General features: G+C 50.4%; 11 protein-coding genes across 11 annotated transcripts; 6 read left to right on the forward strand and 5 right to left on the reverse strand.

The window, feature by feature from the left end:
• Window positions 1-4: 4 nt before the first annotated feature.
• Window positions 5-1,216, forward strand: BDW74DRAFT_174646 (mitochondrial 54S ribosomal protein uL5m; the record flags this gene model as incomplete). Its single annotated transcript, XM_073728082.1, has 3 exons — window positions 5-252; window positions 330-1,022; window positions 1,093-1,216. The coding sequence occupies 3 exons, from the start codon at window positions 5-7 to the stop codon at window positions 1,214-1,216; spliced, it is 1,065 nt and encodes a 354-aa protein (XP_073588167.1).
• Window positions 1,217-1,758: 542 nt separating this feature from the next.
• BDW74DRAFT_81094 (STE11 family mitogen-activated protein kinase kinase kinase) lies at window positions 1,759-4,945 on the reverse strand. The gene is made up of 5 exons (XM_073733807.1): window positions 4,860-4,945; window positions 4,419-4,743; window positions 4,290-4,363; window positions 4,078-4,229; window positions 1,759-4,027 (listed from the first exon to the last, which is right to left on the reverse strand). Exons 2-5 carry the CDS (start codon window positions 4,598-4,600, stop codon window positions 1,778-1,780), a joined length of 2,658 nt encoding a protein of 885 aa, XP_073588168.1. The 5' UTR covers window positions 4,601-4,743; window positions 4,860-4,945; the 3' UTR covers window positions 1,759-1,777.
• A 1,043-nt stretch (window positions 4,946-5,988) lies between these two features.
• On the forward strand, window positions 5,989-6,305 carry BDW74DRAFT_146570 (uncharacterized protein). Its single transcript, XM_073723378.1, has one exon. It carries the CDS (start codon window positions 6,025-6,027, stop codon window positions 6,256-6,258), a length of 234 nt encoding a protein of 77 aa, XP_073588169.1. The 5' UTR covers window positions 5,989-6,024; the 3' UTR covers window positions 6,259-6,305.
• A 642-nt stretch (window positions 6,306-6,947) lies between these two features.
• BDW74DRAFT_165897 (uncharacterized protein) lies at window positions 6,948-9,726 on the forward strand (the record flags this gene model as incomplete). The annotated part of the gene is made up of 3 exons (XM_073726476.1): window positions 6,948-7,080; window positions 7,155-7,209; window positions 7,278-9,726. 3 exons carry the CDS (start codon window positions 6,948-6,950, stop codon window positions 9,724-9,726), a joined length of 2,637 nt encoding a protein of 878 aa, XP_073588170.1.
• Window positions 9,727-9,978: 252 nt separating this feature from the next.
• On the reverse strand, window positions 9,979-11,396 carry BDW74DRAFT_81137 (uncharacterized protein). Its single transcript, XM_073733808.1, has 3 exons — window positions 10,754-11,396; window positions 10,613-10,702; window positions 9,979-10,540 (listed from the first exon to the last, which is right to left on the reverse strand). Exons 1-3 carry the CDS (start codon window positions 11,108-11,110, stop codon window positions 10,232-10,234), a joined length of 756 nt encoding a protein of 251 aa, XP_073588171.1. The 5' UTR covers window positions 11,111-11,396; the 3' UTR covers window positions 9,979-10,231.
• A 380-nt stretch (window positions 11,397-11,776) lies between these two features.
• Window positions 11,777-15,086, forward strand: BDW74DRAFT_81160 (uncharacterized protein). Its single transcript, XM_073733810.1, has 7 exons — window positions 11,777-11,895; window positions 11,970-12,056; window positions 12,121-12,247; window positions 12,306-12,489; window positions 12,551-13,141; window positions 13,192-13,739; window positions 13,787-15,086. The coding sequence occupies exons 1-7, from the start codon at window positions 11,861-11,863 to the stop codon at window positions 14,798-14,800; spliced, it is 2,586 nt and encodes an 861-aa protein (XP_073588172.1). The 5' UTR covers window positions 11,777-11,860; the 3' UTR covers window positions 14,801-15,086.
• A 561-nt stretch (window positions 15,087-15,647) lies between these two features.
• On the reverse strand, window positions 15,648-17,256 carry BDW74DRAFT_146573 (adenosine kinase; the record flags this gene model as incomplete). Its single annotated transcript, XM_073723379.1, is given in 9 exon segments — window positions 15,648-15,670; window positions 15,740-15,775; window positions 15,828-15,830; window positions 15,841-15,954; window positions 16,012-16,349; window positions 16,414-16,755; window positions 16,820-16,973; window positions 17,028-17,043; window positions 17,133-17,256. Coding segments are annotated over 8 exon segments (1,055 nt in total), but the record flags the coding sequence as incomplete, so codon positions are not given.
• A 170-nt stretch (window positions 17,257-17,426) lies between these two features.
• BDW74DRAFT_81178 (DUF1770 domain-containing protein) lies at window positions 17,427-18,438 on the forward strand. The gene is made up of 3 exons (XM_073733811.1): window positions 17,427-17,806; window positions 17,907-18,101; window positions 18,181-18,438. Exons 1-3 carry the CDS (start codon window positions 17,498-17,500, stop codon window positions 18,217-18,219), a joined length of 543 nt encoding a protein of 180 aa, XP_073588174.1. The 5' UTR covers window positions 17,427-17,497; the 3' UTR covers window positions 18,220-18,438.
• A 159-nt stretch (window positions 18,439-18,597) lies between these two features.
• BDW74DRAFT_81181 (uncharacterized protein) lies at window positions 18,598-20,751 on the reverse strand. Its single transcript, XM_073733812.1, has 5 exons — window positions 20,501-20,751; window positions 20,230-20,399; window positions 19,988-20,117; window positions 19,568-19,936; window positions 18,598-19,517 (listed from the first exon to the last, which is right to left on the reverse strand). Exons 1-5 carry the CDS (start codon window positions 20,705-20,707, stop codon window positions 18,657-18,659), a joined length of 1,737 nt encoding a protein of 578 aa, XP_073588175.1. The 5' UTR covers window positions 20,708-20,751; the 3' UTR covers window positions 18,598-18,656.
• Window positions 20,752-20,965: 214 nt separating this feature from the next.
• BDW74DRAFT_146576 (uncharacterized protein) lies at window positions 20,966-21,748 on the reverse strand. The gene has a single exon (XM_073723380.1). The coding sequence runs from the start codon at window positions 21,380-21,382 to the stop codon at window positions 20,981-20,983; it is 402 nt and encodes a 133-aa protein (XP_073588176.1). The 5' UTR covers window positions 21,383-21,748; the 3' UTR covers window positions 20,966-20,980.
• A 172-nt stretch (window positions 21,749-21,920) lies between these two features.
• Window positions 21,921-23,543, forward strand: BDW74DRAFT_146579 (60S ribosomal protein uL2). The gene is made up of 4 exons (XM_073723381.1): window positions 21,921-22,053; window positions 22,132-22,623; window positions 22,708-22,793; window positions 22,859-23,543. Exons 1-4 carry the CDS (start codon window positions 22,005-22,007, stop codon window positions 22,994-22,996), a joined length of 765 nt encoding a protein of 254 aa, XP_073588177.1. The 5' UTR covers window positions 21,921-22,004; the 3' UTR covers window positions 22,997-23,543.
• Window positions 23,544-23,547: the final 4 nt, after the last annotated feature.

The following is a 23,547-nucleotide window of genomic DNA, read 5'->3' on the forward strand; positions in this document are numbered from 1 at the left end:
CCCAATGGCCGCTAGTGAGCCGTCAAGATACCTGGCAAGGTCATTGCCGCGGGCTATTGTCCCCTCTGCCTGCCCCCAGGGCCTCTGCTGGCGGCGCCATGCTTCTGACCAAGCGGCCGCCAAACCGTCCGCCCTTAGTGATCTGGAGTCAGAAGGTCTATTGAAGGGTGCAACTACGTCAGTTGAAGCCGCAAAATCTTTTGATCCCGTTGCGCGAGCCAGAGCACGCAAAATCCAGCTCCCACGAAGTCGGTAAGTTGTTTACTCCGAGGGAACCGCAAACCATCCAGGCTTCTGAGACAACATCATGTCCTAATCACCCATTCTAGGTATCAATTTCGATCGCCGAAATACGATCGCGGTCCATTGCACCCTCACAGACCTCCACCTCCTTCTGATCCCTCGTCTCGACTCTTCGTACCGGGCCCTTTCTCTCTTTCCAGAGTTGAGCAGACTCACGAGTCAACCATCGCCTCCGATATCCTCACCCTTTGCTACGTTCACAACCCGCCAGGCTTCAAGCCCCCGCCAAAGGCGCCGCGTCTCCGCTCATGGGACGATAGCTCTCCTTACCACAAAAATCGATCTCTCCGCGGCCCCCGTGGTGGTGACGTACTCCGACTTCTCCGCAAGCCGATCACCTTCAACAACATTCCCAAGCTCGAGCGGATCACGATCCACAGTTACGTGAAGAATGCCGCGAAGGAGAACTCTGGGTGGCTCCACGTAGCTGGTATGGCGCTGCAGGCGATCTCAAACGTTAAGGTCACGACCTACAAGTCCAAGACTAGCGTTGCCAAGTGGTACATTTCCCCCGGAAGAGATACTGTGGCCGCCAAGGCCGAGCTCCGTGGAGAAGACATGGAGCACTTCTTTGGCAAGCTGCTCGATATTGTGATGCCTCGCTTCAAGGAATGGCCCGGTATCAAGGGTACCAGCGGTGACAGCAGCGGAAACATCACCTTTGGTCTTGAACCTGAACAGGTTGCTCTGTTCCCTGAGATTGAGGTCAACTATGATATGTATGTTCCTCAGTTCCGTCCCCTTTTTCCTAATCAAACCGAGTATTAACCTCGAACTTTATGTGCACAGGTACCCGCCCAAGATGATCCCTGGTTGCCACATCACCCTCCACACAACCGCCAAAACCGATAAGGACGCCCGACTGCTCCTGAGTGCCATGGGAGTCCCATTCCACGGCAAGCTCGTTGACTAGATCAATCATTTTTTTCAAAGTATCACCGAGCGCATAAACATACATACCTACCCACAGCCATCATTTCACCCCTATATCTCTTGACTGACATGTAACGCACACTGCTATCATGGCTTCGAGAACATGTATATTACTCTGTTCTAGTACTTCATCGCACAGGTCTCTTTTTGTTTGGTACGCACTTGGATTGCGGATATTGCACGAATACATCATAAGTTTTGAGCAGCCTTCTAACATCATTAGAGGCTGAGTAGGCCATCTACAATGGAGATTCGGTGCATAGCATGAATAGCGGACAAACGCCCTGAGAACACAACCAGCCTCTGGCGCGAACTCAATGATTGCATAGTAAATTAACGTCCAGGAGAATGGCGGGCTATATATCAGACCCAAATCTACCTAAAATAACGCCCGCATTGAAGTTTCATAAAGGCTTCACATCGGTTCAAAAAAGAGAGGCAAAGAGCAAGATGCTTATTAACCCAGTCATAAAGAGTACTCCAAGTCTCCAAATTCAATGCTAGAAAATGCCCATATATTCATCCAATTTCATGAAGAAGTTCAGTTTAGCGACGTAGCAAGGAAGGGCGACTTGAGCAACTCATCTGCGTCAGGTCGTTTCTCGTGGTCGAGTTGGAAAGTCATGTCCAAGAAAGCAACGGCATCTTTGCTGGCTTGTTCTGGGGCTGGAGGCCGAGCCTTGTTGCTTCCAATGGCAAAGATAGCCTGAAGCTGGCTACAATCTGGGAAAGGGTGCGACCCAATGAACATCTCAATAACGAGACAACCCAAGCTCCAGATATCAGCTTTTTTCGTATGGGCCGTCTGGCGAACTACCTCAGGCGCCATCCAATAAACGCTGCCTTGTAGCGAAGGTCGATGAATGTGGCCCCCGCCATTGCTTGCTCGAGACCCGAGCACAGTAGACGCTTCCACTCGTTTGGAAATACCAAAATCGGAGATTTTGATGCCACCCTTATTGTCAACGAGGACATTCGCGCCCTTAATATCACGGTGAATGATATCCTTGCTGTGTAAGTAGGACAGACCCGCGAGTATTTGACGCACAAAGTTTTTGATCAAAGGCTCCTGGAAAGTGTTGTACTGCTTGAGCATTGTGGCAATAGAGCCTCCTGGAACATACTCCAGGAAAATGTTCAGGTATTGATCGTCGGCAGTAGTTCCCAGGTATTGGACAATGTTCGGATGATGAAGGCCTTGTAGTAGGTCGATCTCGTGCTTGAGCGCATCGACCATGCTATTCTTACGCTTGTCGAATTCGGTACCTTTGGTTGCCGACGGGATTTCAACCTGCTTGACAGCCATAAGTTCACCGGTGATCGAGTGCAGCGCAAGGAATACGCTGCCGAAAGAACCCTCGCCGATCAATGAGCCCTTCATCCAGTTGACGAAATTATTACCGGCTAAGAATTCAGCCAGCCCATCGTCATCCTCCTCCCCGTCTTCAGCCACAAGAACGCTTAGACGTTCATTGAAGGAGCCCCCGTCTGTTGCGGCAACACTTGCATTTTCATCCAGAAGGCTGTGGCGCGAATTGCTGGGGTCATCGGACCCGCTATCGAAAGAGACATATGACTTTCGGTTCGGCTCAATGGGCGACTCCTCCTGGAGTGGGTGTAGGGAACTGGACGCGATAGAATCCCTATACGATGTTGAAGGAAGACCAGGTCGTGTCGAAACAACAGATAGTGGCCGTGCGGCTCGGGTGGGTGGCGCGCCATTGTTGAGCCAAGTGTCGGCGATGCTAGGGATAGGCGGTGCATCCCGCAGGCTGGAAGCGTAACTGGTGTTGCTGACGACGCTTAGCCGACTGGCCGCTCTACTTAGCCGTTGAGATCTGCGGACAGACATGCGCATGGTCTTCTCAATATCCTCTCTCTGGTGGCCAGGGAAGTAAGACGAGATCTCATGTATAATCATCTCGCTAGGGGGTCGAGCACCGAAGAATGATCGCAACTTGGAAACACGTTCGTTGACTTGAGGAGGCCGAATGTCATGTTCACTTGGAGTCGTGTTATGACGCGAAGATACTGGCGACATAGGTTGCCTGATATTATGCCATGATTCGCCCGTCAACTGCTGGATTTTCATTTGATTCCGCATGTTTGAGCTGCTGAGGGCATTCATATGTGCCACCTGGCTTTCGTCCAGCGCGAGCTGGGATGCACGGTGAACCTCCTCAGCATCCGGTTCGCCGGCATGTATTTTACGGAGAATAAGCCGGCCTCGCTCCGACCTGTGAAAACCTTCGCATATCTCCATGAGCTCGTGGTCAGAGAGTCTCCGACAATTCGATGGATCGGCGTCCAGGCCGTCAAGCACATAGAAGCAATAATTGCGGTACTGGTGCTCAGGGAGTTGCAGTTTCTTCAGTACACAGAGGATAATCTCGTCCGGGGTTTTGCAATGCTTGATGTCCAGGACCTTGGTCTGACCACCGGTGTAAATCACTCTGATCACAGGAGCATTGCTCAGCAAAGAGCCCATTGTCATCCCGTCGAGGCTAGGATTTTGTCGCAGGTGCGTTGCAGTTCGCTCAGCCGGAGTGCTAGGATTGCGTCCAGAACCTGAGCCACTGGAGAAATAGTCTTTCCGCCCAGAATCCATAGGGCTGGCAACATAACGATGTGGCCGTAATGGAGAACCCGGTCGTGAGGTAGGTCTGCCATAGCTATAATCGCCAGTCCTGGATGATCGTCCAGCACTGGAAGTTTGCTGACGCGCGTTGTAGGAGCGAGAGGATTCGGACGAAGCTTGCTGATGAGCCGCTTCCAGGGCTGCTAATTGTCTCTGTAGGAAGTTAGTAAATGTGATGAATGAATATGTAGGTCATGACGTACCAGGTTCTTTTGCTTTCGGTTGACCACCGATTTGTTGCGGAGCTGTTTTATGGCCACAAAAATCCGCACCCGATCACCGATCTTCTTGATGCCCATCTCCTGTAGGATCTTCTGGTCACATTCGATGAGATTATTGCCGTTGAAATTATTTGCTGGATACAGTTAGAGTCTCCCTTGAATCAAAGGTATATCAGTCACTGAAAGTCGCGTACCTTTGAATAACGGCTCATATTGCTGACAGCTTATACTATGGAGCCATGAAATGACTTGTTTCTCGTCCCAAGACCTAGAGGAATCAGCTATCCAAGGCCTCGTCGCGCACCATCATGAGACTTTCGCACCTCACAGCATCAAGTCCGTCGTCGACTTCGGAAAACTCCGACTTGGTGGGACTTGTATATACTGTCCCCGTTTGTGATTCCGAAAATGTTGCGGTCTTCTGCGGGGCCGTATGATAAGACGCAGTCGGCGTTTGCGACGATGGCAGCCCCATGGGCGGCACGTATGCTTTGGATGCTAACATGGCGGAGCTATTATAACTGTTTAAAAAGCGATGTTCCTCGGATCGCAGACTGTCCCCAGCGAAGATATAGGTCCGAACTGGAATAAAAGAACGTGTTCGGTAGTCTTGGAGGGTCTCTAATGCATCATAAAGGGTATCTAGAGCTGCGGGAACAATATGTTAGCATTGTCGCAACACGAAGACGTTTGGAATGACGAGGGTAAGCCGGAAACCCCCGCGTCAAAAACAATCAGGTAGCTTGAGCCTGGGGAATGCGTACCAAAAAAAGAAGAGAATTAAAGTGGTTATAGGTAACGAGAATACGGGGACTCCGAGCAGTTTGTCCAAGAGGTGTTGGTTCGCTTTGTCCTGCCCTGCGGTTGTCTAGTCTGGACTATGGGCCTGGGACTAGACTGACGATCGGCTCTATCGTTGGACAAACACGCCCATCGATCAGTGGACTTCAAAAGGACGGGCACAGAAACAAAGAACAACTCAAAGGCGAGAGAAGACGGTGAAGCGGAGAGGCAGCCGATCAACAGCTGAGAGCGCCTTTCAGACTTCCAGCGGAGGGGGATTTAGAGGAGGGGAGGCCATGGTCTTATTTCTGGCTGTTCCTGTCTGTCCGCCCGATCTCCTCCACTGTTTCAGCTTCGGGCTAAGTGGGTCATGTGACTGTCTCAATCTGAGCGTTTTCGTTGGATCGGACTGGCAAAGATCTCGTCAGCAACTGGTCTCCCATCGAGAGTGGCCCAAGCAACACAGGGGGGCCCTCCACGGAGTGTTTACTTTGTCAAAAGAAACCTGTCGCAACCGGCCCATACTGCCCAGCACGGGCGGGAAGTGATTTGTCAAGAGCCGAATCTGAAACAATAAGCTGTGGCGGCTGTCAGACTATCACCGCCTCTGCTATTCTTGGGTTGGGCCCCTTCTTGGAACCATGGACTGATAGCATAGACATACTTCTTGCCCCTTTCCAACCAATATACTCTATACAGGCTGTCAACTGGCGCAGACTTTCCTGATTCCTGCCTTGATACTCGTCCATTGATGTGCTGGTGTCATCCGCTTGCAGTTGGTCTTTAGGGAGCATCTACTCAGTACTCATTGACGAGACAAAGGAGCCCGCATATCCAGATTGATCTGGGGGATTACGTGGAACAACACCGAGGTTTGATGGACACTGGAGTAGTCGACACATTCCTCTCCTCGTAATCAGATATGCATGGACAAGCGTAACAACGAAGCACTACGCGTCCTCGGGTTGTATTGCAGGAGTACTGTGGACGGTATTAGTATCCCGCAGGCCCCATCAGCTCTTGATCAGATGAGATCTTGGGAATCCTATAAGAGCACTGCGAACTATCGGATTACGGAGTACTGTCCTTGGTTAACTACGCCCATCACTCAGAGTTTATGGAGCGTTAGGCACATATACTCCGTTCATGTGGAAACAAATTAAGACCATCTTCATCTTACCAGCCATAGCATGCCTTTGCTACTTTATTGAGCTTGAAGGTATGGAATATGGCGTCAACAATTGGCACTTGGCAATTCAGCACGACTCAGCAGTTTATATGGGGCCGTTACGAGTCGCGAGCGGGATTGATGCTGTTATGGGCATGGGGTGTATGAGACACGGAGCTCAAATGTGGTCAAGCCGAAGGACGAGTCAGTAGTAGATTGAGTCAAAATGCTAACCAGGAACGTATCAAGCAAATCAAAGCACCGCAAAACACAGTGGTCTGTCTGGGATAAAGGAAAGCGCGGTAGGCAAGGTTCTCTCAATGCTTATATTCTTCTTCCTTTTGAGAGCCAGTGGCGCTTTCCATCATGCATTTGGTTCTGCATACGGACTACACAGGTCTAATCAATATCCACCTGTCTTGTTAGCCACGCTAAGCACCGTAATCAAGGCTGCTTGTTATCAGTACAGGCGGGCCATAGTTATATGCAGGCCAGAGTTTAAGGGCAATTCGTGGTGTGCAGAGGGTCTGATCATGATTCGAGGTACGCATCATCTCCGCACCAGTGGGTGCTGTACTCCGGCTGTATGCCAGTCAACACGAGAAACACTAGAGTCAGCGATTCAGGTTCTTGCTTCTGTTCCCTCATTGAGAACTTGAAATGAGCCCTCCAGAGCCTATTGGTATCTTTCAGATGCGCCTAGCGAAAAGACATTTTATCATCCAATGGACAGTCGATTACCACTACTTTCAACTCGATGCGACAGTAAGAAAATAGGTGCCTCAGGCCTCCATGCATCTGTTTTCGGCGCTTACGTGACGCCCCCTCACCCCCCACAGCATTTTCCTTCCCCCGCGCCTGTCCACCGAAGACATACTCCAAAACCCCAAGGCTGTTCGCTATGGACGATGAGAGATCAAATTCGGGGAAAGTGAGGAAGAAGTCAACCACCGTCCATCGGAAATCACTATCCTGCGAATACTGCAACCGGTCCTTTGCCCGCCTCGAACACCTTCAGCGCCACCTCCGCACCCGTTGAGTAACCCTGATTCTGCTCAAGAGAGCACTTTTTCTTTTGGCACATGTCCCAGCTAACATGTCCGCCCAGATACAAAGGAGAAACCTTTTTCATGCGACATATGCTCAAAGTCTTTTGCAAGAAGGTAAGCCTTTAAAGTACACTGCGCTTCATCCCGCTCGCACTAATCAACCAACTTTTCCCCTTGGAAAGCGATCTACTTGTACGACATGAGCGCCTAGTCCATCCAGCCGAGGCAGCAGCCAATCGAGAGAACCGAAACCATAACAACCATGATGTCTCGCAAACTCCAGCTTCAATAGTCCAACCTTCCCATCATGAGTCGCGGATGCTCGAGTTAGCCGATGCTATTCCCCTTCAGACCCAACCGGTTCCTGCTCCTCCTCCCGAAGTCCAGGTGCAGCCCCCTCCTATCGTGGAGACCACCCATTTCAACCCATCATGGGGATATGATCTGAACCTTCTATCTCATGCTGCGAGTCATGTCGCTCTCGGTGGACGAGAAGAGAGTATAGAGAATTTTCGGAAGCCTTCGCAAACCATTGCGCCGCCCCCTCCACCGCCGCTCTCCCATGTACCAGAACGGGGAATCACTGATAATTATGGCGTTGAGCCTTCTATTCTGGATCTTACAGATCTAGGAGATCCGGTCCAGGACTTTACAGTGTTCTTGGAGAGCGTCGGTCTTTCTTCGGATTGGGACTCCGGTTTCTTCTCCAGCGTAGAAGAACCCTTGTTACCGACTAGCCTCCCAATGGATTCGAAGTCCACAGTGCGCGAGAGCTCCAGGCTAGGGACTGACTTGGTGAGTGATTCCAGGACTGCTGCTGATGAACCCCCGTCGTTTTCCAATTTTGGGTCTCGGCTGCCATCGCTTCAGCCGGAAGCCCACGATGTGGATGATCGTCTAGGCTTTGGCGATGAAGGTCCGCGGCCGGCTTGGGATATATCCAATGCGGACCGTCAGGTATTCGTCTCGAAATTGGAGGAGTTCGCCTATGTCCTTCCAAAGGGATTCATGCCGCCGTCAAGGCATGCTCTGTCTCGCTTCTTCGCTGGCTACATAAACGGTCTGAACGAGCACCTTCCTTTCATTCATGTCCCGACACTATCAATTGCGAAGTGTTCGCCGGAGCTCACTCTCGCATTGGCGGCCGCCGGTTCCCACTATCGTTTTGAGAATAACAGAGGGTTTGACCTTTTCCACGCTGCTAAAGCGATTCTTTTAGAGCGCTTGCAGAGGAGAGACAGTAAGCAGGTGCAGTTTCCTACTTGGAACTTTTTATCCCCTTCCTCAGGCTTTCACAACTCGCGTGGATCGTCCGCCACCTCAAACAGCCCATATCAATCCCACCAACATCAGCCATATGTCCTGTATCCGGTTGATTCTGCAACCTTACCTCCTGAAGATTCATATGCACACATGGAGGTGATCAAGACTTTCTTGCTGCTCACGGTATTTGCTTCATGGGAGCGGCATCCGGAGCTATTACGAGAAATTCTGTCTCTTCAAAGCACGCTGGCCAGACTTGTTCGAGAACATGGCCTGACCGAGTCAAGCATTGGCGTGGACCCAAATAACTGGGAAGAATGGGTCCGGCGAGAATGCAACAGACGCACGAAGCTAATCGTTTACTGCTTCTTTAACCTCCACTCTATAATGTACAACATACCCCCCTTGATCCTGAATGCAGAGCTCAAATTGAACATGCCCTGCTCGCATGATATTTGGAAAGCAAGCAACGCTGCTCAGTGGCGTCGTCTCCTCCGCACTCGACATGGCTCGGAGGTTTCCTTCCAGGACGCTTTTACAAAATTGTTCTTCAAGTCGAACATCACAAACACCGCCCCTATCTCGCCTCTCGGAAATTATATTCTGATACATGCGCTCATCCAACAGATCTTTTTTGCCCGTCAACTATGCCTCTCTGCTCCAAGTCTCCATGGCACAAGTCTTCGGCCTGACGATCTGAATGTCCTAGATAACTCACTCGGGTCTTGGAAAGCGTTGTGGAAACGCACCCCTGAGTCGAGTATCGATCCGCAAAACCCAGCTGGCCCGATCGCGTTTACGTCCACCGCTCTTTTGGGGCTTGCATACATTAGATTGCATGTTGACCTCGGCCCGTGCCGTCGCCTCGTGACTCAAGATCCGGTCCAGATTGCGAGGGCACTCAATGAATCACCGCCTATCGCACGAAGTCCGCGTCTCATCATGGCGCTTCTGCATTCTGCACATGCACTTTCAATCCCGGTGCGCCTTGGCATTGATTTTGTTGCAAGGACTCACTCCTTCTTTTGGAGCATTCAGCACTCTCTTTGCAGCCTGGAATGTGCCTTCCTTCTAAGCCGATGGCTGCTGTCTATACCAATAACCCAAGCTGAGCAGAGGCTCTCGGAGCATGAGAGAAAACTCCTCTTATGGATCAAGAGTATGATGGACGAGACAGACATGGCCGTCGATCCGGCAGGGGCGCCTGACTATGATTTCATTGCCAACCCTTACAAGGCCAAGCAACTGAGTGTCGCTATTGTTCGGGTATGGGCGAGGACGTTCAAGGGGAATACTAGCTGGGCTATTGTGGACTTGGTTGGGCAAAGCCTGGATGCCTATGCTGATCTCTTGGAATCGCAAATCTAGAGGCTACACTGAAGCTCAATAGCTACATCTCTCATAACTTTTGTGAAACACCAAGGCTCTACTCATCAAAGTTATACTGGGTAGTTGCATGCTTCTTATGGCAATGCTTGATCTTGCCCGCGGGGCCTGACAAGGTCACGACAAGTCAAGCATAAGAAAAGTTGCGTCAGATATGGCTTCTTATAAACGATCTGACTAATACCCTTGTCTATTCTCTGTTTATCCCTTCGTGTATATAGTTATGTCTCTTTTCGCGCGGCGCGGGTCGGTGGTTATGATGGCTATTTGTGAATCCCTCTTGCTTTTTTCTCTTTTCTGATATAAGATTGATGAGAGATGACTTTCCTGTGTCTCATTATTATTCCCTTTATTACAAGTCCTCGAATATATCCTTCCGCTATGTGACTTCAATATGATTTGCACATCTGCCACAGCATTTGATAGCACTAAGCACCAAATGGCGTATGGGCTTGAAAATAGTCACTTCGGTGTCTGTCGGGGCAACTCACGGCGTTCGCCGTCTTGCTGCATTCGTCACACTAACAGGGACAAACCGCAACGCAGACATGGACTTTTCGAGCTCCGTTACCTCCATGTCCATCTTCTCAGATTCAGTGGGTTGCGGTCTAGCGCCCGAGTTAGACTCGGAAATGGAGTTAGGGCTAGACTGCGAGATGGACGTTTGGCGGTGCCGTAGCCGGCCTTCTTTCGGTGATGAGGGCGTGCTTGATAGGCGCCGTCGGTGTGGTTGCATGGACCGCAGCATGGAAGTCTGCTTGTCGGTGCCGTCGTTGACGATGTAGAAGTTGTAGGTCTGGAGGGCGTTAGTACGTGTTCTGCGATTTTGGAGGAGTTATGTTTATGAATTTAGTGGGGAATGGGATACCTTGGGGAACATATGCTTATCTATAAGATGCATTCTGCGTTTCTGGGGCGTGGAGCATTTCCGCTCGCAGTCTTCAACGAAACATCCGTACTATATTGTTGTCAATATATATCTTTGATCGGAGAGGAGGAGGCTGCATACAGTTTTCTCGCCGCGGTCTCTCCTCGTGGCGACTAGGGAATCATGGTTCTCCTCTATGTGCAGGTTCAGAAATAGATCTGTGGGGAAGTTTTTCCCGCACTGGTTGCATCTGTTAACGTGGGCTTGCTGGTAGTGGACTTCGTAGTCTTCGTAGGAAGAGAACGAGAGAGCTTCTCTGTGCGGTGGGAGAGAGCAGCGCATCACTTCTTCAGCAGTGGGTGTTGTAGAGGAATGTGAGAGATGAATCTTGGATGGAATCGGCGCGGACTCCGATGATGATATTGAGTTTGGGGATGAGGATCTTGACCGACATTCTGGAGATGGATCAATAGACGTGGACCTTGAACGTTTGGCCATTTCTGCAGGGGGCTTGCAGATGGTGAGTATGAGACAATGCTATACTGTAGGACTGATGATTTGATGACCAGTGTCCCGCATGCTTTGTTAGTTCAAAGGAATCAGGTCCTTTGCTGGAGAATGAAGATATCCAGGCCACCATCACCTGCTACTGGGAAGTGAGATGGCTTTTATTTGTTCACAGTTTCTTGATACTGCAATTTCACCCAGCCAAGAGACCCAGTATTCTCATGCAAGATTCAAGCTCAGGACATCATCTACTGAAAGGTGATACTCTCACACGCACCCGGATGATGATGGTGTCTCTTCACTGTGCTCTTATCTCCGTACTCCGAGCATGCTTAGATGGAGACCAACACCGCCACAGCACCCCCTGGACCAATGAGCGTCTGGACAGCCACAGACAGTCACCAGCAGTGTGAACCTCATTCTCACTTTCAGTTCCGATTCCGCTCGGATTAATTAAGGTACAGCCCGTTTTCTTGTCAATGGACAGCGGCCTTAACACTTCCGCGTCTTGCTCGCTGTCCTCTCTTGCCCACCTTTTAGGGCATCCTCATCTCACATTCCAGTCACAGTAGCGCGTTATTGGCGCCTATCTCGACAAGCCTGAGCCATATCGTCGCTTTGCCGCCCTTCAAGACAACACTGATGGATCGTTCACTGATCCTGTCGCCCGCAGACTTCCAGCCAGCCATCTGACGGGCGAAGCGACCAGTGGGGTGATATAGGCGGACCGATACTCCGTCTATGAGCATGGCGCTCACTTTTCAGAATGCGTGGCAGTCAGTACCCTTCTCTTGCGCTGAGTCGAGCTTGACTAGTTGAAACACATGAGACTGATGCTGGAATATCTCAGGTCTGCGCTCGACATTGAAAAGGCGCTGTTGAACCTCCTCACCGAAAAAGAGCCCACGTTTGCCGATATATCCCATCACATCTCAGAGTTAGTTCCCTTCATAGACCCTGTCCGCTGTTGCGCGCCGCTGATTTGACCCCTCCTTTCGCAGGCTCCGCAGTGCCTGCCAGAATGCTATCCTCCTGGACCTTGAGACCTCTCGCTCCGTCGAAGTTGAAGGTCGCCTCTGGGAGGCACACCTCAAGATTAACACCCGCTTCCGAAAGTTGCTCTCCCGCGTGAGTTACTCCATAGCGATTCGCTCGCCATGCGTTAATGTTAACCTTGTGAGATTAGCTTCGTGAAGATAAGGATAATGGGAAGAAGAAGAAACCGGTAGAGCGGAGAAAACTTGAAAAACACTATCTGGAATTCATCAAATCAAGCCAGCGATTCTATCGCGGGTACATCCAACAGTTGGCATCCCACTTTGGCGGCATCTCGGAGCTGGAGAAAGTTGCGCGGAAATTCAGCTTTGACAGTGAGCACACACCTACTGCCCCCCCGCAACTTCCTGTTTCAGTCACTAACCACCGCAATAGATCTCTTCGCAGAACTTCCCGTTCATCCCTCCGAAACCTTGCGCAAGTACATCCTTCATTCCTGCCATGAAACTCTTATTCGTCTAGGTGATCTCTCCCGCTACCGCGAAACGGAGTTGGTCACCAAAGAACGTAACTGGGGCCCGGCAATCGGTTACTATGATCTGGCTACTGTGATCTACCCAGCTTCCGGAGCGTCGCATAATCAGTTGGCCGTCATTGCACTTGCTGATGCCAACCATCTAAAGGCTACATACCATCTCTACCGGGCACTTTCGGCCCAAGAACCCCATCCAGGTGCTAGGGGCAATCTTGAGATCGAGTTCAGAAAGGTCAGGGGACTATGGGCGAAGCAACAGCTGATTCCGCCTGGTGATGCTGGTATTCCAGGCAAAGCATTGGCTCCTCTGTTTGTATATCTGCATGCGCAGTGTTACAAGGGCATTGATTTTACGGAGCATGATGAACTCGAAAGTGAAGTTCTAAATCAGCTGGCAGTGGATCTCAAAGAACGTTCCTTGGAAGGCACTCTGCAAAAATTCTGTCTGATCAATATCGCAGCGGAGGATGCCTCCCGCAATCGGTTGCATGGTAAGTTCACTGGCATCTCTTCAGAGATACTACATTAACCCAAACGGCAGAAAGTTCAGGGACAAGTGCGCACCTATTCTTCCAACGTATCAACGTCAAGACATACTTCACGCTCCTGCAAATCCTTTTAGCTGAGGTTGAGCGGTTCGCTGTCGAGGACTCGGGCAGTAATAATAAAGAGAAAGTTGGGGCTGACAAAGTTACTGTTGTCGCCCGGCGGATCTTGCCAGCCCTTCGCAACTACAGCGCTTGGCTATTGACAGTCAGCGGCCACTTGGTCGCCTACAAGGAGAAGGACACCCCTCTTGCAGTCCAACTCACTGAATTTTGGAAGATCTATGCTAACACGCTTACTCTACTTGCGTCCACTTTTGACGTGGTACATTTACCAGAGGTAGAATATCTCCTTGAGGAAGACGAAGAGACCTTGTGTTTTATGCCACTCAGCGAAGGTGCTACACGTCGGTATTTCGACGCACTTGGACAGCAGAAACCCTCAATGAATGATGCAGGCGTTGAGAGAAATCACCCTAACATTGAGATGCTTTACCGCATCCGAGAATTCGTCATTGACGGCTTGGATTTGGTTGTGGGCAATGTACGGAATAGTCCCTGAGTTTTTTGGACCTTTACTGACCTTTTCAGAAAATCCCTATCGCTCTTGTTGACGACGAAGATAGAAAGACCTTTATCTATAAGGAAGATGGTCTTCCGACTCAATTTTTCGCCAGTCCCTCCGGTCATCATCACTCGCTCTCCACCGCAAGCGTTGAACGAGAGGATATCCAGCAGATTAGACAAGAAGCACTCCTCCAAACAGATACTAGGAGCACCTTTGGGGGCTCTCAATCTGCATCTGTTTCCATGTCTGCTGCTATGAATGGCATCCTTGAGGGAGTTGAGCGCTTGGTTGAATCCGACACTTACGAAAATACCCCAGCCATCCCTAAGCGCTCATTTGACCCTATCGCGAACAACACGCCAAGAAATGACCATGTCTCTGCTCGTCAGACGCCTCTTGCTCCACCTGGGCTTGGCCCCCCTATGGCTAGCTATTCTGCCGCTTTGCCTCGTGTGTCATCGGCCCAATCGTTTACGCAGGCTGCGATCCCGGGATTTCATTCTATTTGGAGCACTGGTGCTTTCTCTCCCGAATTTCGCGAGATTCCTCCCCGCACTCCGCCTGGACTTGGAATACAAAATCCTCAGGGATCAATTGTTAGCAGAAACACCAGCAGTCCGGGCCTTGGATACGCGCGTCAAGATACCGCGAAAGGCGACTCGATACCCCGTCAGAGTCTTTTAGCGCTAGGCCAGGCCGAGGGTAATTCTCTTAACGGAAATGCCCCCGTATCCCCGTTTCTAGCTCCGTCGATGTTTCATCAACGCTTCTCTAGTTCTTCCTGGGATCGAGATGGCATAGCCGCGCCCGCGAGTCCGTTTTCGCAACAGAAATTTCCTCGCTCTGTAGGCTTCGGACCTGCCAGCCAGCCTATGTCAAGTGGGTTTAGCAACACTTCGTGGGCCAACAATGCTTTTATTGATAGTACCATCTCATCGGGACACATCCCAAGCCCAGGGCTTGACGGTGCTCGGAGAGCGCCCTCAGCTCCATTTGGCGCCATTGGTCAATCCCCTCGCCTCGGACACGGTGGCTGAAGTGCTTTAACATTTGAAACAGTGTTTTGAGAACCGCACTTTTCTAAACGCCTCATCGGGTATGCTTTCTGCTCTCTTTCTTCAGAAAGGAAAGATTGCATAAGGTAATGTCGTGGGAAACGGGCAGAACCGGCGAAGTTTTCCTGCAACCGACAGGCTTTTCCATGATAGGGGAAAGCTAAAACTGCATGAGTATTGACAATTCTGCTATGTTGTATCTTTATGGTTCCCGTCATTGTCGGCCCGTCACATAGCAGCCCTGTTGTCTCAAGCTTGCTGTCCGTTTCAGCCAACGGCTACCGTACAGTCTTGTTACTACATGTGATGATTGGGGTGTCCGAAATAAGGTGAAGTCGAGCGAAGTCTTTATGCGTCTTAACTCTGTGACTCAACTATTTTCACATGTTGAATTCGGGCCATCAGCGTGAAGGGGTGGAATAACTAAGCGGACTCGGAGAACTTCGAGCAATGTCTCATCATCTCTTGCTCTTGCAGCTTACTGCAGTTAGATTGCCAGCAAATACGAATTATCAGATTTTGAGGCTCCTTTAATCGTAAGCTTTCAGGATGGATTATAATAGTGTACGGCCCGGTTTATTCTCCATATCTCTAACGTGCCACATAATGTTGAAGATAAATGTCATGAATCTAGACCAATGAAGCAAAAAAGGAATATGTGAGAATCCGTCATTAATTCGTTGTTGAAAACGCCTTTTCCTGCAATTTCTGTCTATCATATTTTCGTCGACATGGTGTAAAAATGTAGTAGTAGCACCTTTTCCACTTACTATTAACTGCAAGTGGAATAGATAGAGCCGAGTCTAAGACGTTAAGTCAAAGGCAATGTGGGTATAGAAGGTTGAATCCTAATGACAAAACAAAATGGAAATCTTTTTATTGCCAAACGGCGGAGGCGCTATGCAGCAAGTGGCTTTCTAGGAGCGCTCAGGAGTGTAGGTTTGCTTGGGGAAGGGGTAACTGGTATCTCGTTAGTACGAGTGCTACTCCTTCACGATTGATAAACGGAAAGAGGGACTTACGAGGGTCCCAGTTCTTGGATGCTAAGCTTAGCAAGCCACTGGCCGAGATCAACGCTCTCTCCAAGGGACTTGCCCTGCACCACTCCGGCGACGAAGCCACCGGCGAAGGCGTCACTAGAGGGTTGTTAGTCATAAATTTCAATTGTTGAGGGTAGATCATTGGCTACTTACCCAGCACCGTTGGTGTCGTTGATGGCGTCCTTGGAAATCTCGTGAACGGGGAACTCCTTGATTTCAACCTCACCGCTGGAGGTAACGGTGGCAGTGATAGTAGGAAGGGTGCCCTGAGTCACAACGGCAACTCGGGGACGGTTGGTGTTCTTCTTAGGGAGCTGGGCCAGCTTCTTGGCAATCTCGACAATGTCGGTGGTGCCCCATTCGTGGCTCTCAGCGTAAGCGATGGCCTCGGTCTCGTTGCAGAAAGTGTAGTCGGTGTAGGGGAGGACACTGTCGAGCTGGTCCTTGAAGAACTGGGGAATGAAAGGAGCAGAGAGAGAAAGCATGAAGACCTAGTCGGTCAGACTCCGATTAATGAAGCTCCAAGCCGAGGCAGATAATTCGGTCCTCTCATACCTTGTTCTTAGCAGCAGCCTCCTCACCCAGGGCCTGAATGGCAGGAACAGAGACAGTAAGGTGGTAGCCACCGACGTAGTAGAACTGAGCCTTTTCGACGAGAGACCAGATGTGAGGCTGCTTGAGGTGGTCGACCTTGTATTCGTTCGCAGCAGCAAGGTGAGTGCACATGCTGCGGTTGTGGCCGGTGATGATGACACCGCACTTGCCAGTGGGCTGAGCATCGTCGACGCGGTACTCAGTGTGAACACCCGCCTTTTCGCAGGTCTCCTTCAGGATGTCGGCGTACTTGTCCTTGCCGACACAGCCGATGTACAGAGTCGAGTTTTCCGGAAGGATGTACTAAGTCCAGTCGGATTAGCAATTTCACGGTTGCACAAAGTAAGACGGCTGCATCTTGGGATACCTGAGCGCCACGAGCGGTGTTCTGGGCAGCGCCACCAGGGATCAACACGGCATCGCGGTCCTGGAGTAACTCCTCATAGAGGCCCATATGCTTATCTTCGGCAAGGATAGCATCGTTGGCCTTGAGTCCATACTTCTCGAGGAGAGCGGCATCACTATCGTCGCTGTTAGTTCAACCCGTTTCTACGTGCCAATGCTATTGAACGTACCCAACAGCTTGGATATCTGTAATCAAGCAGCAATAACGTATTAGTAAAGTGTACCGGCCAAATTTGACTTCACAATAGATTGTCCAGGAAGGCTTATTCACGCACCCAAGAGGGGGTTCTCCAAACAGAGGAGGGGGTAGCCTTGGGGAGCAGCCATGATTGTAGATTATCTGTGCTGGTAATGGTAATGAAGGGAGCTTATGGTATAATAGAGGGGCGCAGAATAAAATGAGGAGAAAGAGAGAGAGAAGGTGGGGGAGACGGTCGACCAAAAGAATTAGTACTATGGAGGGGCAGGCTTCTCCCCGTGCAACTAGGTTTGAAGCTTCTGATTGGCTCCGGGAGCACCAAGCCATCTGTTGGTCGGAGTCCGGAGTTACAGTCTACAGGTACACTACTCTACCATCTACTCGAACAACTCCTCGAACCAGCACAGGTCCGTCGAATTGCTCTCCATCAACAAACCTAAAATGGAAGACCCCGCTATTCGAGCCGCAGAAACAATACAGATGGCCTCCGTCAATCCAGCGCCATCCGCTGCCCGCAACGTCAACCCTCCAACCTCAGTTTCGGAGAAGAAGGCCCCAATCGAGCTTACTCCTTCCGATGCTGACAGCATTCCTTCGGACCTCGTCGACCATCATCGAGCACTCCGGCCGCTCTCGCGACGACATACGCTTCCCCCGCTACCCGATCTCCGGTTCGAGCAGAGCTATCTTTCGAGTATACGAGGCGCCGATACATGGGGCCGAGTGACGTGGATTACCATTAGAGACCAGGTACGCGGGCCTAGCCACCTTCTATTCTCCAGCTACTCTGTTCGACCCTGAGTGGAACAAGCTCAAAAAAGAAAAAATGTCTGACTCGGCTTATTTTCAGGTCCTATTACCGCTTGTTCAAGGTACGCTTTGGACGCTTGCGCTATCGGGATGGCGCTTCTGGAACCGCACTGCGTCGCTCAGCGGACAAACGCTTGGAAGCAGGGTCAGGAGATGGTGGTATGAAGTCAATAACTGGAAGCTTCCCCCTCTTGCGCCCAAAAATCAAAAAGCGGCTGCCGCACAGGTCGAAGACGTATGTGGTTCACAACTCTAGTTTTACATTAATTGATTAGATTCGAGAACCCATGCTAACATTTGCGGAGTTTTTACAGTTCTATACCGCGCAATTCTCTAGCGCGGGTTCCGATTAATATCTTGTATATCAATCCTAGAGAGGCGACTAGTTAGTTTTTTTTTTCGCGTGTTTGCATTCATGGCGTTAAGGATATACACTGCTGTTCGATTTCGCTCATATATCAACCGGTCTTTAGCTACATCGGAGTATAGAAGGGTTGTCATAATTAGTTCTTGTATACATAAGAGCATGACCTCGCTTCAGTTTAGGCTAAATGCCCACTTTAGATGGCCATCACTATCACAGATTATCCCCCTCAAAGGACGTCATTATGCGAGACACCTGCGTATCAAGGCCGCAGCACTCCTCACATTACCCACAAGCTTTTCTAAATAATGGAGATTCTAATTCCGGTATAACCATATAGTGACTCCAACAAATCAATACCAGAGCATCGTCCACCGAAAGAAAAGTACAATGACAGATGCCCCTGGCTCTAAAAAGCCAGAGGTATCAGACCGTCCCATCAGGTTGCTGGATTGGCGGTACAATAGTACCAGTGGAGCCATCCGCCTCTCGTGTGCCTCCATCAGCTGAAGCAACAGGTGCTTCAACGGGCGCGGTCTTTGGTTCAAGACCAGCTTGAGTTTCCGGGGTAATGTCTCCAGGCCCATCTCTCATTGGTAGGAGTTGTTGCGGTTCAGTTGTAGCAGGCTGCGGGACAGACTGGACTTGTAAATCATTGACTGTCGTCTGATGACTTTCAGCAGAGACCGTTTGGGAGGGTTGCTCTGCAGGACCGTTCTCGTCACCCTGTTTCCCGTATTTGAGCTGGATAACGAGGCTGGGGTGTTCCTCGTTAATCACAGACTCATCTCCGCTCACTTCTTCTTCGTCATCGCCTTCAAAATCATTTTCGTCTTCCTCCTCGCCGCCCTGCCATTCGTTTCCGCTTGACTGCCCGTCATTGGAATTTGTATCTTCATCGTCATTTATGCCATAATCGGCGTACCCGTTCACCCTGGTAGCCCGAGTTCGCTGCCGTCTCTCAGAGCCATCGTCCTCGGCAATTTCAGTGTCCTCGCGCTGTCCAGCAAGCAGGCTTTCACCGTACAGCCCTCCCGCACGCGAACGAACTTGCCGTCCACTCGCAGTAAACCTTGGTCCCACAGGCTCTGCGGGGGTAGAAATTCCAGAGGTGTTGCGCCCAGATCGCCGGGTTGGTGGAAGGCCATCAGAGAAGATGTCCTCATCATCAGAGTACGTGTACTTGAGCTTCTTCCCGCGAGTGCGGCCTTCGTAAAGGGAGAATCCAGGCTCTGGTCGAGAGAATTGAGCTTTACGGGCAATGCGATAATCACGGCGTTTACGTTTCTGTGATTCATTTAGTTCGCGTATCAAAAATCAAACCAAAATGAACATACCTCCTCTGACCCCTCAAACCGTGGAATTGAAGCCTTAATTCTCTCACTCAGCCTCTTGGAGTTCGCCCCCTTTTCTTCCTCCAACTTTGCTGCGACCCCTTCCAATTCTGGAATCGTCCCAGCTACGCTCCACCATGTAACGTTCTTCAAGGCCGGGTTGCTTTCGCGGTAAAGTCGGAAGTGTGTATCGTCGAGACCTTCAATGAGCCAATACCGCCTTTTGGAACTGTCACGTCCCCAAGGCTGCACAGAAAGAGGTTGGTTTAGATCATCTTCATGGCGCGCTTGTTTGTAAGATTCCTTGATTTTCGCCTGAACGGCGTCGGAGGAGGAGAGGGACCAAAGAATCAGCGATTTCAGTAATTGTAGCTATTATCGGTCAGTACTTGTCAGGGACACATAGGGTGAACTATTACATACGCGCTGTTCCGGGGACATTGACGCGAAGTTGCGACCCCCATGCAAAGGATTCTTGCCCTCCCATGCCTTCGGCCACTGGGATGAATGCGTCTGAATAGCTTCTTCTAGAGGGCGCGTGTAATGATTCCGCCTGCGCATTGTAAGAAGTAAAAGTTAGCAATATATCTCTAGGTGAGATGTTGTGCAATTGAAGGGTTCTTCAAGCTTCAATAATATGACGAGAGATGGAGTTAACAGCTTACTCCACGTCCTTCTTCCTGTTCAGCACCAGCCCAAGAAGCGCACATAGCAGCCTTTCGATATGATCTCCCGGATTAATTTCTTCCACCCCTCTTTCGATATCTTGCGGCCCAAAGTGTGGTGTTGAGCGTGGAAATACTTCGTGGAAACGCGCGCGAAACATTACAATGAACTAAGGGTTGCGACAATCAGCGAACATCCACGGACAGCCTTTGAACGCGTTGTATGGGATAACCTAAGCTTAGATAGTGCCAGAGGACATAAATTACTTACTGCGATGTCTGGATTATCGGCCAATACATACTCGTGAGGTGGTGAAGGAGCTCGTTTCGGTGGCGGGCTTTCGGACTGCTTCTGTTTCTGGAAGTACTTTGTTATACCCACAGGCTCATCGAGAGCCATGGGCATAGTTTCTTCATCTGACGGAGGCGCAGATGATAATGAGGAGAGATCTGAATCGGAAAGTGACATTTTCGACATGCTTGCGCTGGGGCGAGGATGTGGTGTCGCCTGTCGGAGGGAAAAGTGGGTGAGCCTGGTCCGCGTCGCAGGGAAGTTCGCTCTGCTGCGCTACTCCTCCCCAGCTTCAAACGCGGCTCCTACGCGGTTGGCTCCAATAAGAAGACAGCCCAGAACGAGATATGATCAGCGCACAGTCAATCCTACGCATTCTTAGAAACTACTTGAGGGCACAGGTTGGAAGTAGAATTTCGTGTAATGATTTCATTGGGAATATAAGGAGATCCCGCGTGTCTACAGGAGAAAGAGCCGAGTACAGCGAATAAAGAGTACAGCGCTTAACCAGCTGTAGCTGTCGAAGTAAGCGAGTAAGCGCAACGCGTGTCTTGTCAGGAATCTCGGGCTGGTGGGTGATATCCGACCAGGATCCTGGTCTCCACGAGAACAGGGGGCGCGGAAGGACCTGGGCAAGATGTCTAGGTCCATAGAATTGGTTTGCAGCGGCAGGGTGCGTTCAATAAGGCCATATCCATGGCGATTAAACGGCAAGCACCAAATATCCAAGACTCCCAGGTTCGCCATGAGATAAGCGCATACCCTTGCTACAAGCAAAGGCCACTTTATATAAGAACGTGGATTTGATGATGAAAGAGCCGGTGATAATTTACTTGTCAAAGACCAAGTATTCCATAGCATCAGTAGCCGGCTGGTAATGATTCCAATGAACTCTATTAGCGCATGTTAGCATACTGCAATACATTAGGATAGCAAGCCTAGACTAAAAGCATCAAGGATAACATCACGAAGTCTAGAGCTCTTTGGCAGAGTTTGATATCAAGTTTAAGGTGCTGAACAGTATAGTAGCTTGTGACGCGTTCTGTCTCCGACACTGGGCGATACGGTGAGGTTGGGACACAACACTGATATGCGACCGCCGCATAGACAAATGGATACTCAGCAGCACGGGGTCGCTGACAGTATTCCAAGCAAATCACAGAAACCTCACAAGCAGATCAAATGGCTTTGTAGTTTGTAGACTGGAGTAGGACGTGCGTATGTTTGCTTTGGACTTAGTGATGGGGCCGACTTCTGGACTCCGGACTCCGGAGAAGGGGACTGGTACGTGCCAAGGCGCTATCACCAACGCGGCTAGCGCACTCCGTAGCGACCTTTGGCCCTAACCCACAAAGCCCTTCGATCTTGAATTCTCAAGTTACAACCCGTCAAGCCAAACTCTTGAGGTACGACGACTTCCACCACCATCGCTGGCGATCTCTCTTTCAAATACTAACCACCAGGTTCGCAATAGAAAGTCGCCATGGGTCGTGTGATCCGCAACCAGAGGAAGGGCCGTGGCTCCATTTTCAGTGAGTGCGACCGGGTTATCGCTGAACGACGGTGATATTTGCTCGGGATCAAGATTGCTGATGAAATTTCTCTTTCAGCGGCTCACACCCGTCTCAACAAGGCCCCTGCCCAGTTCCGTGTCCTCGACTACGCTGAGCGACATGGATACACCCGCGGTGTCGTGAAGGAGATCATCCACGACGCTGGTCGTGGTGCTCCCCTCGCCAAGGTCCAGTTCCGCCACCCCTACAAGTTCAAGCACATCACCGAGACCTTCATCGCCAACGAGGGCATGTACACCGGTCAATTCATCTACGCCGGAAAGAACGCCGCTCTGACCATCGGAAACATCCTTCCTCTCGCCTCCGTTCCCGAGGGTACCGTTATCTCCAACGTCGAGGAGAAGGTCGGTGACCGTGGTGCTCTTGGTCGTACCTCCGGAAACTACGTTACCGTTATTGGCCACAACCCCGACGAGGGCAAGACCCGTGTCAAGCTCCCCTCCGGTGCCAAGAAGGTCATCAAGAACACTGCCCGTGGTATGGTTGGTATCGTCGCTGGTGGTGGTCGTACCGACAAGCCTCTCCTGAGTATGTTATCCGTATCATGAGCCTATCAGTCGAAGCAGGCTGGGAAAAATCGGAGCGTAACAATTGCTAATAACTCGTGTACAGAGGCTTCTCGTGCCAAGCACAAGTTCGCTGTCAAGCGCAACAGCTGGCCCAAGACTCGTGGTGTTGCCATGAACCCGGTTGATCACGTAAGGCTTTTCTCCATCTCCGGCTATGGCACGAAAATTGGCTCTGACAAAAATCCTCTTTACAGCCTCACGGTGGTGGTAACCACCAGCACATTGGTAAGGCTTCGACCATCTCCCGCTACGCCGCCCACGGTCAAAAGGCGGGTCTCATTGCCGCCCGGAGAACTGGTCTGCTCCGTGGTACCCAGAAGACCAAGGATTAAACGTGATATCATATGGAGTTTTTTTCTTTGTGACGGGTTGAAAAGGCTTTTTGCTACGAGAGATATGTACCTAGGCGACTGCGGACGCGTCCTTAGCCAATCAAGGTTGTGGCCCACAAACAATTTCATTGACGATTAAAAGCAATTGGGTTGATTAGAATGGGATCGCGAGTCTCATGTCTTGGGTGCATGTGGCGGGTTATCATATACCAGGTTATGGGTTGCACGGTGGTTAAAAAAAATCCGAATAATTATGTTCATTCTCGTGTCATGGCCATTTGATGTATTCTCTGCAAGACCTCGCTTTGATCAACCCTATCAGTTGTGAATGCAATTGTTCCCTGTCAGCCATGGGAACGTTGTCTCGGCATGCATTGCCCATCGTAGTCAGGAATGGATAAAAGCAAGTAACAGTCTAGCAGAACATCTTGCTGAGATTAACATGTATGAGACGTCCGTGGGGTATCTACACCCTTTGGCCTACACATAGTCAAGGCCCATCTATGTTCAATACCACCTTCGAAAATGATTCTAGTCGGCCAATGAGAACA

Source organism: Aspergillus multicolor (assembly GCF_047715735.1).
Source record: "Aspergillus multicolor strain CBS 133.54 unplaced genomic scaffold BDW74scaffold_3, whole genome shotgun sequence".
Classification (NCBI taxonomy): Eukaryota; Fungi; Ascomycota; class Eurotiomycetes; order Eurotiales; family Aspergillaceae; genus Aspergillus; species Aspergillus multicolor.

What these genes read in the sequence shown, in the direction of transcription:
- BDW74DRAFT_81094 (XM_073733807.1), bottom strand. Translation starts at nt 4,600, where the DNA reads ATGTTAGCATCCAAAGCATACGTGCCGCCCATGGGGCTGCCATCGTCG. An exon ending in GACGGACTTGATGCTGTGAG is followed by an intron (nt 4,364 to 4,418) that starts GTGCGAAAGTCT and finishes TGATTCCTCTAG; the next exon opens with GTCTTGGGACGAGAAACAAG. An exon ending in ACCGAAAGCAAAAGAACCTG is followed by an intron (nt 4,028 to 4,077) that starts GTACGTCATGAC and finishes AACTTCCTACAG; the next exon opens with AGACAATTAGCAGCCCTGGA.
- BDW74DRAFT_146570 (XM_073723378.1), top strand. Translation starts at nt 6,025, where the DNA reads ATGTGGAAACAAATTAAGACCATCTTCATCTTACCAGCCATAGCATGC.
- BDW74DRAFT_81137 (XM_073733808.1), bottom strand. Translation starts at nt 11,110, where the DNA reads ATGGCCAAACGTTCAAGGTCCACGTCTATTGATCCATCTCCAGAATGT. An exon ending in GAGACCGCGGCGAGAAAACT is followed by an intron (nt 10,703 to 10,753) that starts GTATGCAGCCTC and finishes ACAACAATATAG; the next exon opens with TACGGATGTTTCGTTGAAGA. An exon ending in ATAAGCATATGTTCCCCAAG is followed by an intron (nt 10,541 to 10,612) that starts GTATCCCATTCC and finishes AACGCCCTCCAG; the next exon opens with ACCTACAACTTCTACATCGT.
- BDW74DRAFT_81160 (XM_073733810.1), top strand. Translation starts at nt 11,861, where the DNA reads ATGAGCATGGCGCTCACTTTTCAGAATGCGTGGCA. An exon ending in ATATCCCATCACATCTCAGA is followed by an intron (nt 12,057 to 12,120) that starts GTTAGTTCCCTT and finishes CTCCTTTCGCAG; the next exon opens with GCTCCGCAGTGCCTGCCAGA. An exon ending in TCCGAAAGTTGCTCTCCCGC is followed by an intron (nt 12,248 to 12,305) that starts GTGAGTTACTCC and finishes TTGTGAGATTAG; the next exon opens with CTTCGTGAAGATAAGGATAA.
- BDW74DRAFT_81178 (XM_073733811.1), top strand. Translation starts at nt 17,498, where the DNA reads ATGGAAGACCCCGCTATTCGAGCCGCAGAAACAATACAGATGGCCTCC. An exon ending in GGATTACCATTAGAGACCAG is followed by an intron (nt 17,807 to 17,906) that starts GTACGCGGGCCT and finishes GCTTATTTTCAG; the next exon opens with GTCCTATTACCGCTTGTTCA. An exon ending in CTGCCGCACAGGTCGAAGAC is followed by an intron (nt 18,102 to 18,180) that starts GTATGTGGTTCA and finishes GAGTTTTTACAG; the next exon opens with TTCTATACCGCGCAATTCTC.
- BDW74DRAFT_81181 (XM_073733812.1), bottom strand. Translation starts at nt 20,707, where the DNA reads ATGTCGAAAATGTCACTTTCCGATTCAGATCTCTCCTCATTATCATCT. An exon ending in CCGATAATCCAGACATCGCA is followed by an intron (nt 20,400 to 20,500) that starts GTAAGTAATTTA and finishes CGCAACCCTTAG; the next exon opens with TTCATTGTAATGTTTCGCGC. An exon ending in GGTTTGAGGGGTCAGAGGAG is followed by an intron (nt 19,518 to 19,567) that starts GTATGTTCATTT and finishes AATGAATCACAG; the next exon opens with AAACGTAAACGCCGTGATTA.
- BDW74DRAFT_146576 (XM_073723380.1), bottom strand. Translation starts at nt 21,382, where the DNA reads ATGCTATGGAATACTTGGTCTTTGACAAGTAAATTATCACCGGCTCTT.
- BDW74DRAFT_146579 (XM_073723381.1), top strand. Translation starts at nt 22,005, where the DNA reads ATGGGTCGTGTGATCCGCAACCAGAGGAAGGGCCGTGGCTCCATTTTC. An exon ending in GGGCCGTGGCTCCATTTTCA is followed by an intron (nt 22,054 to 22,131) that starts GTGAGTGCGACC and finishes TTTCTCTTTCAG; the next exon opens with CGGCTCACACCCGTCTCAAC. An exon ending in CCATGAACCCGGTTGATCAC is followed by an intron (nt 22,794 to 22,858) that starts GTAAGGCTTTTC and finishes TCCTCTTTACAG; the next exon opens with CCTCACGGTGGTGGTAACCA.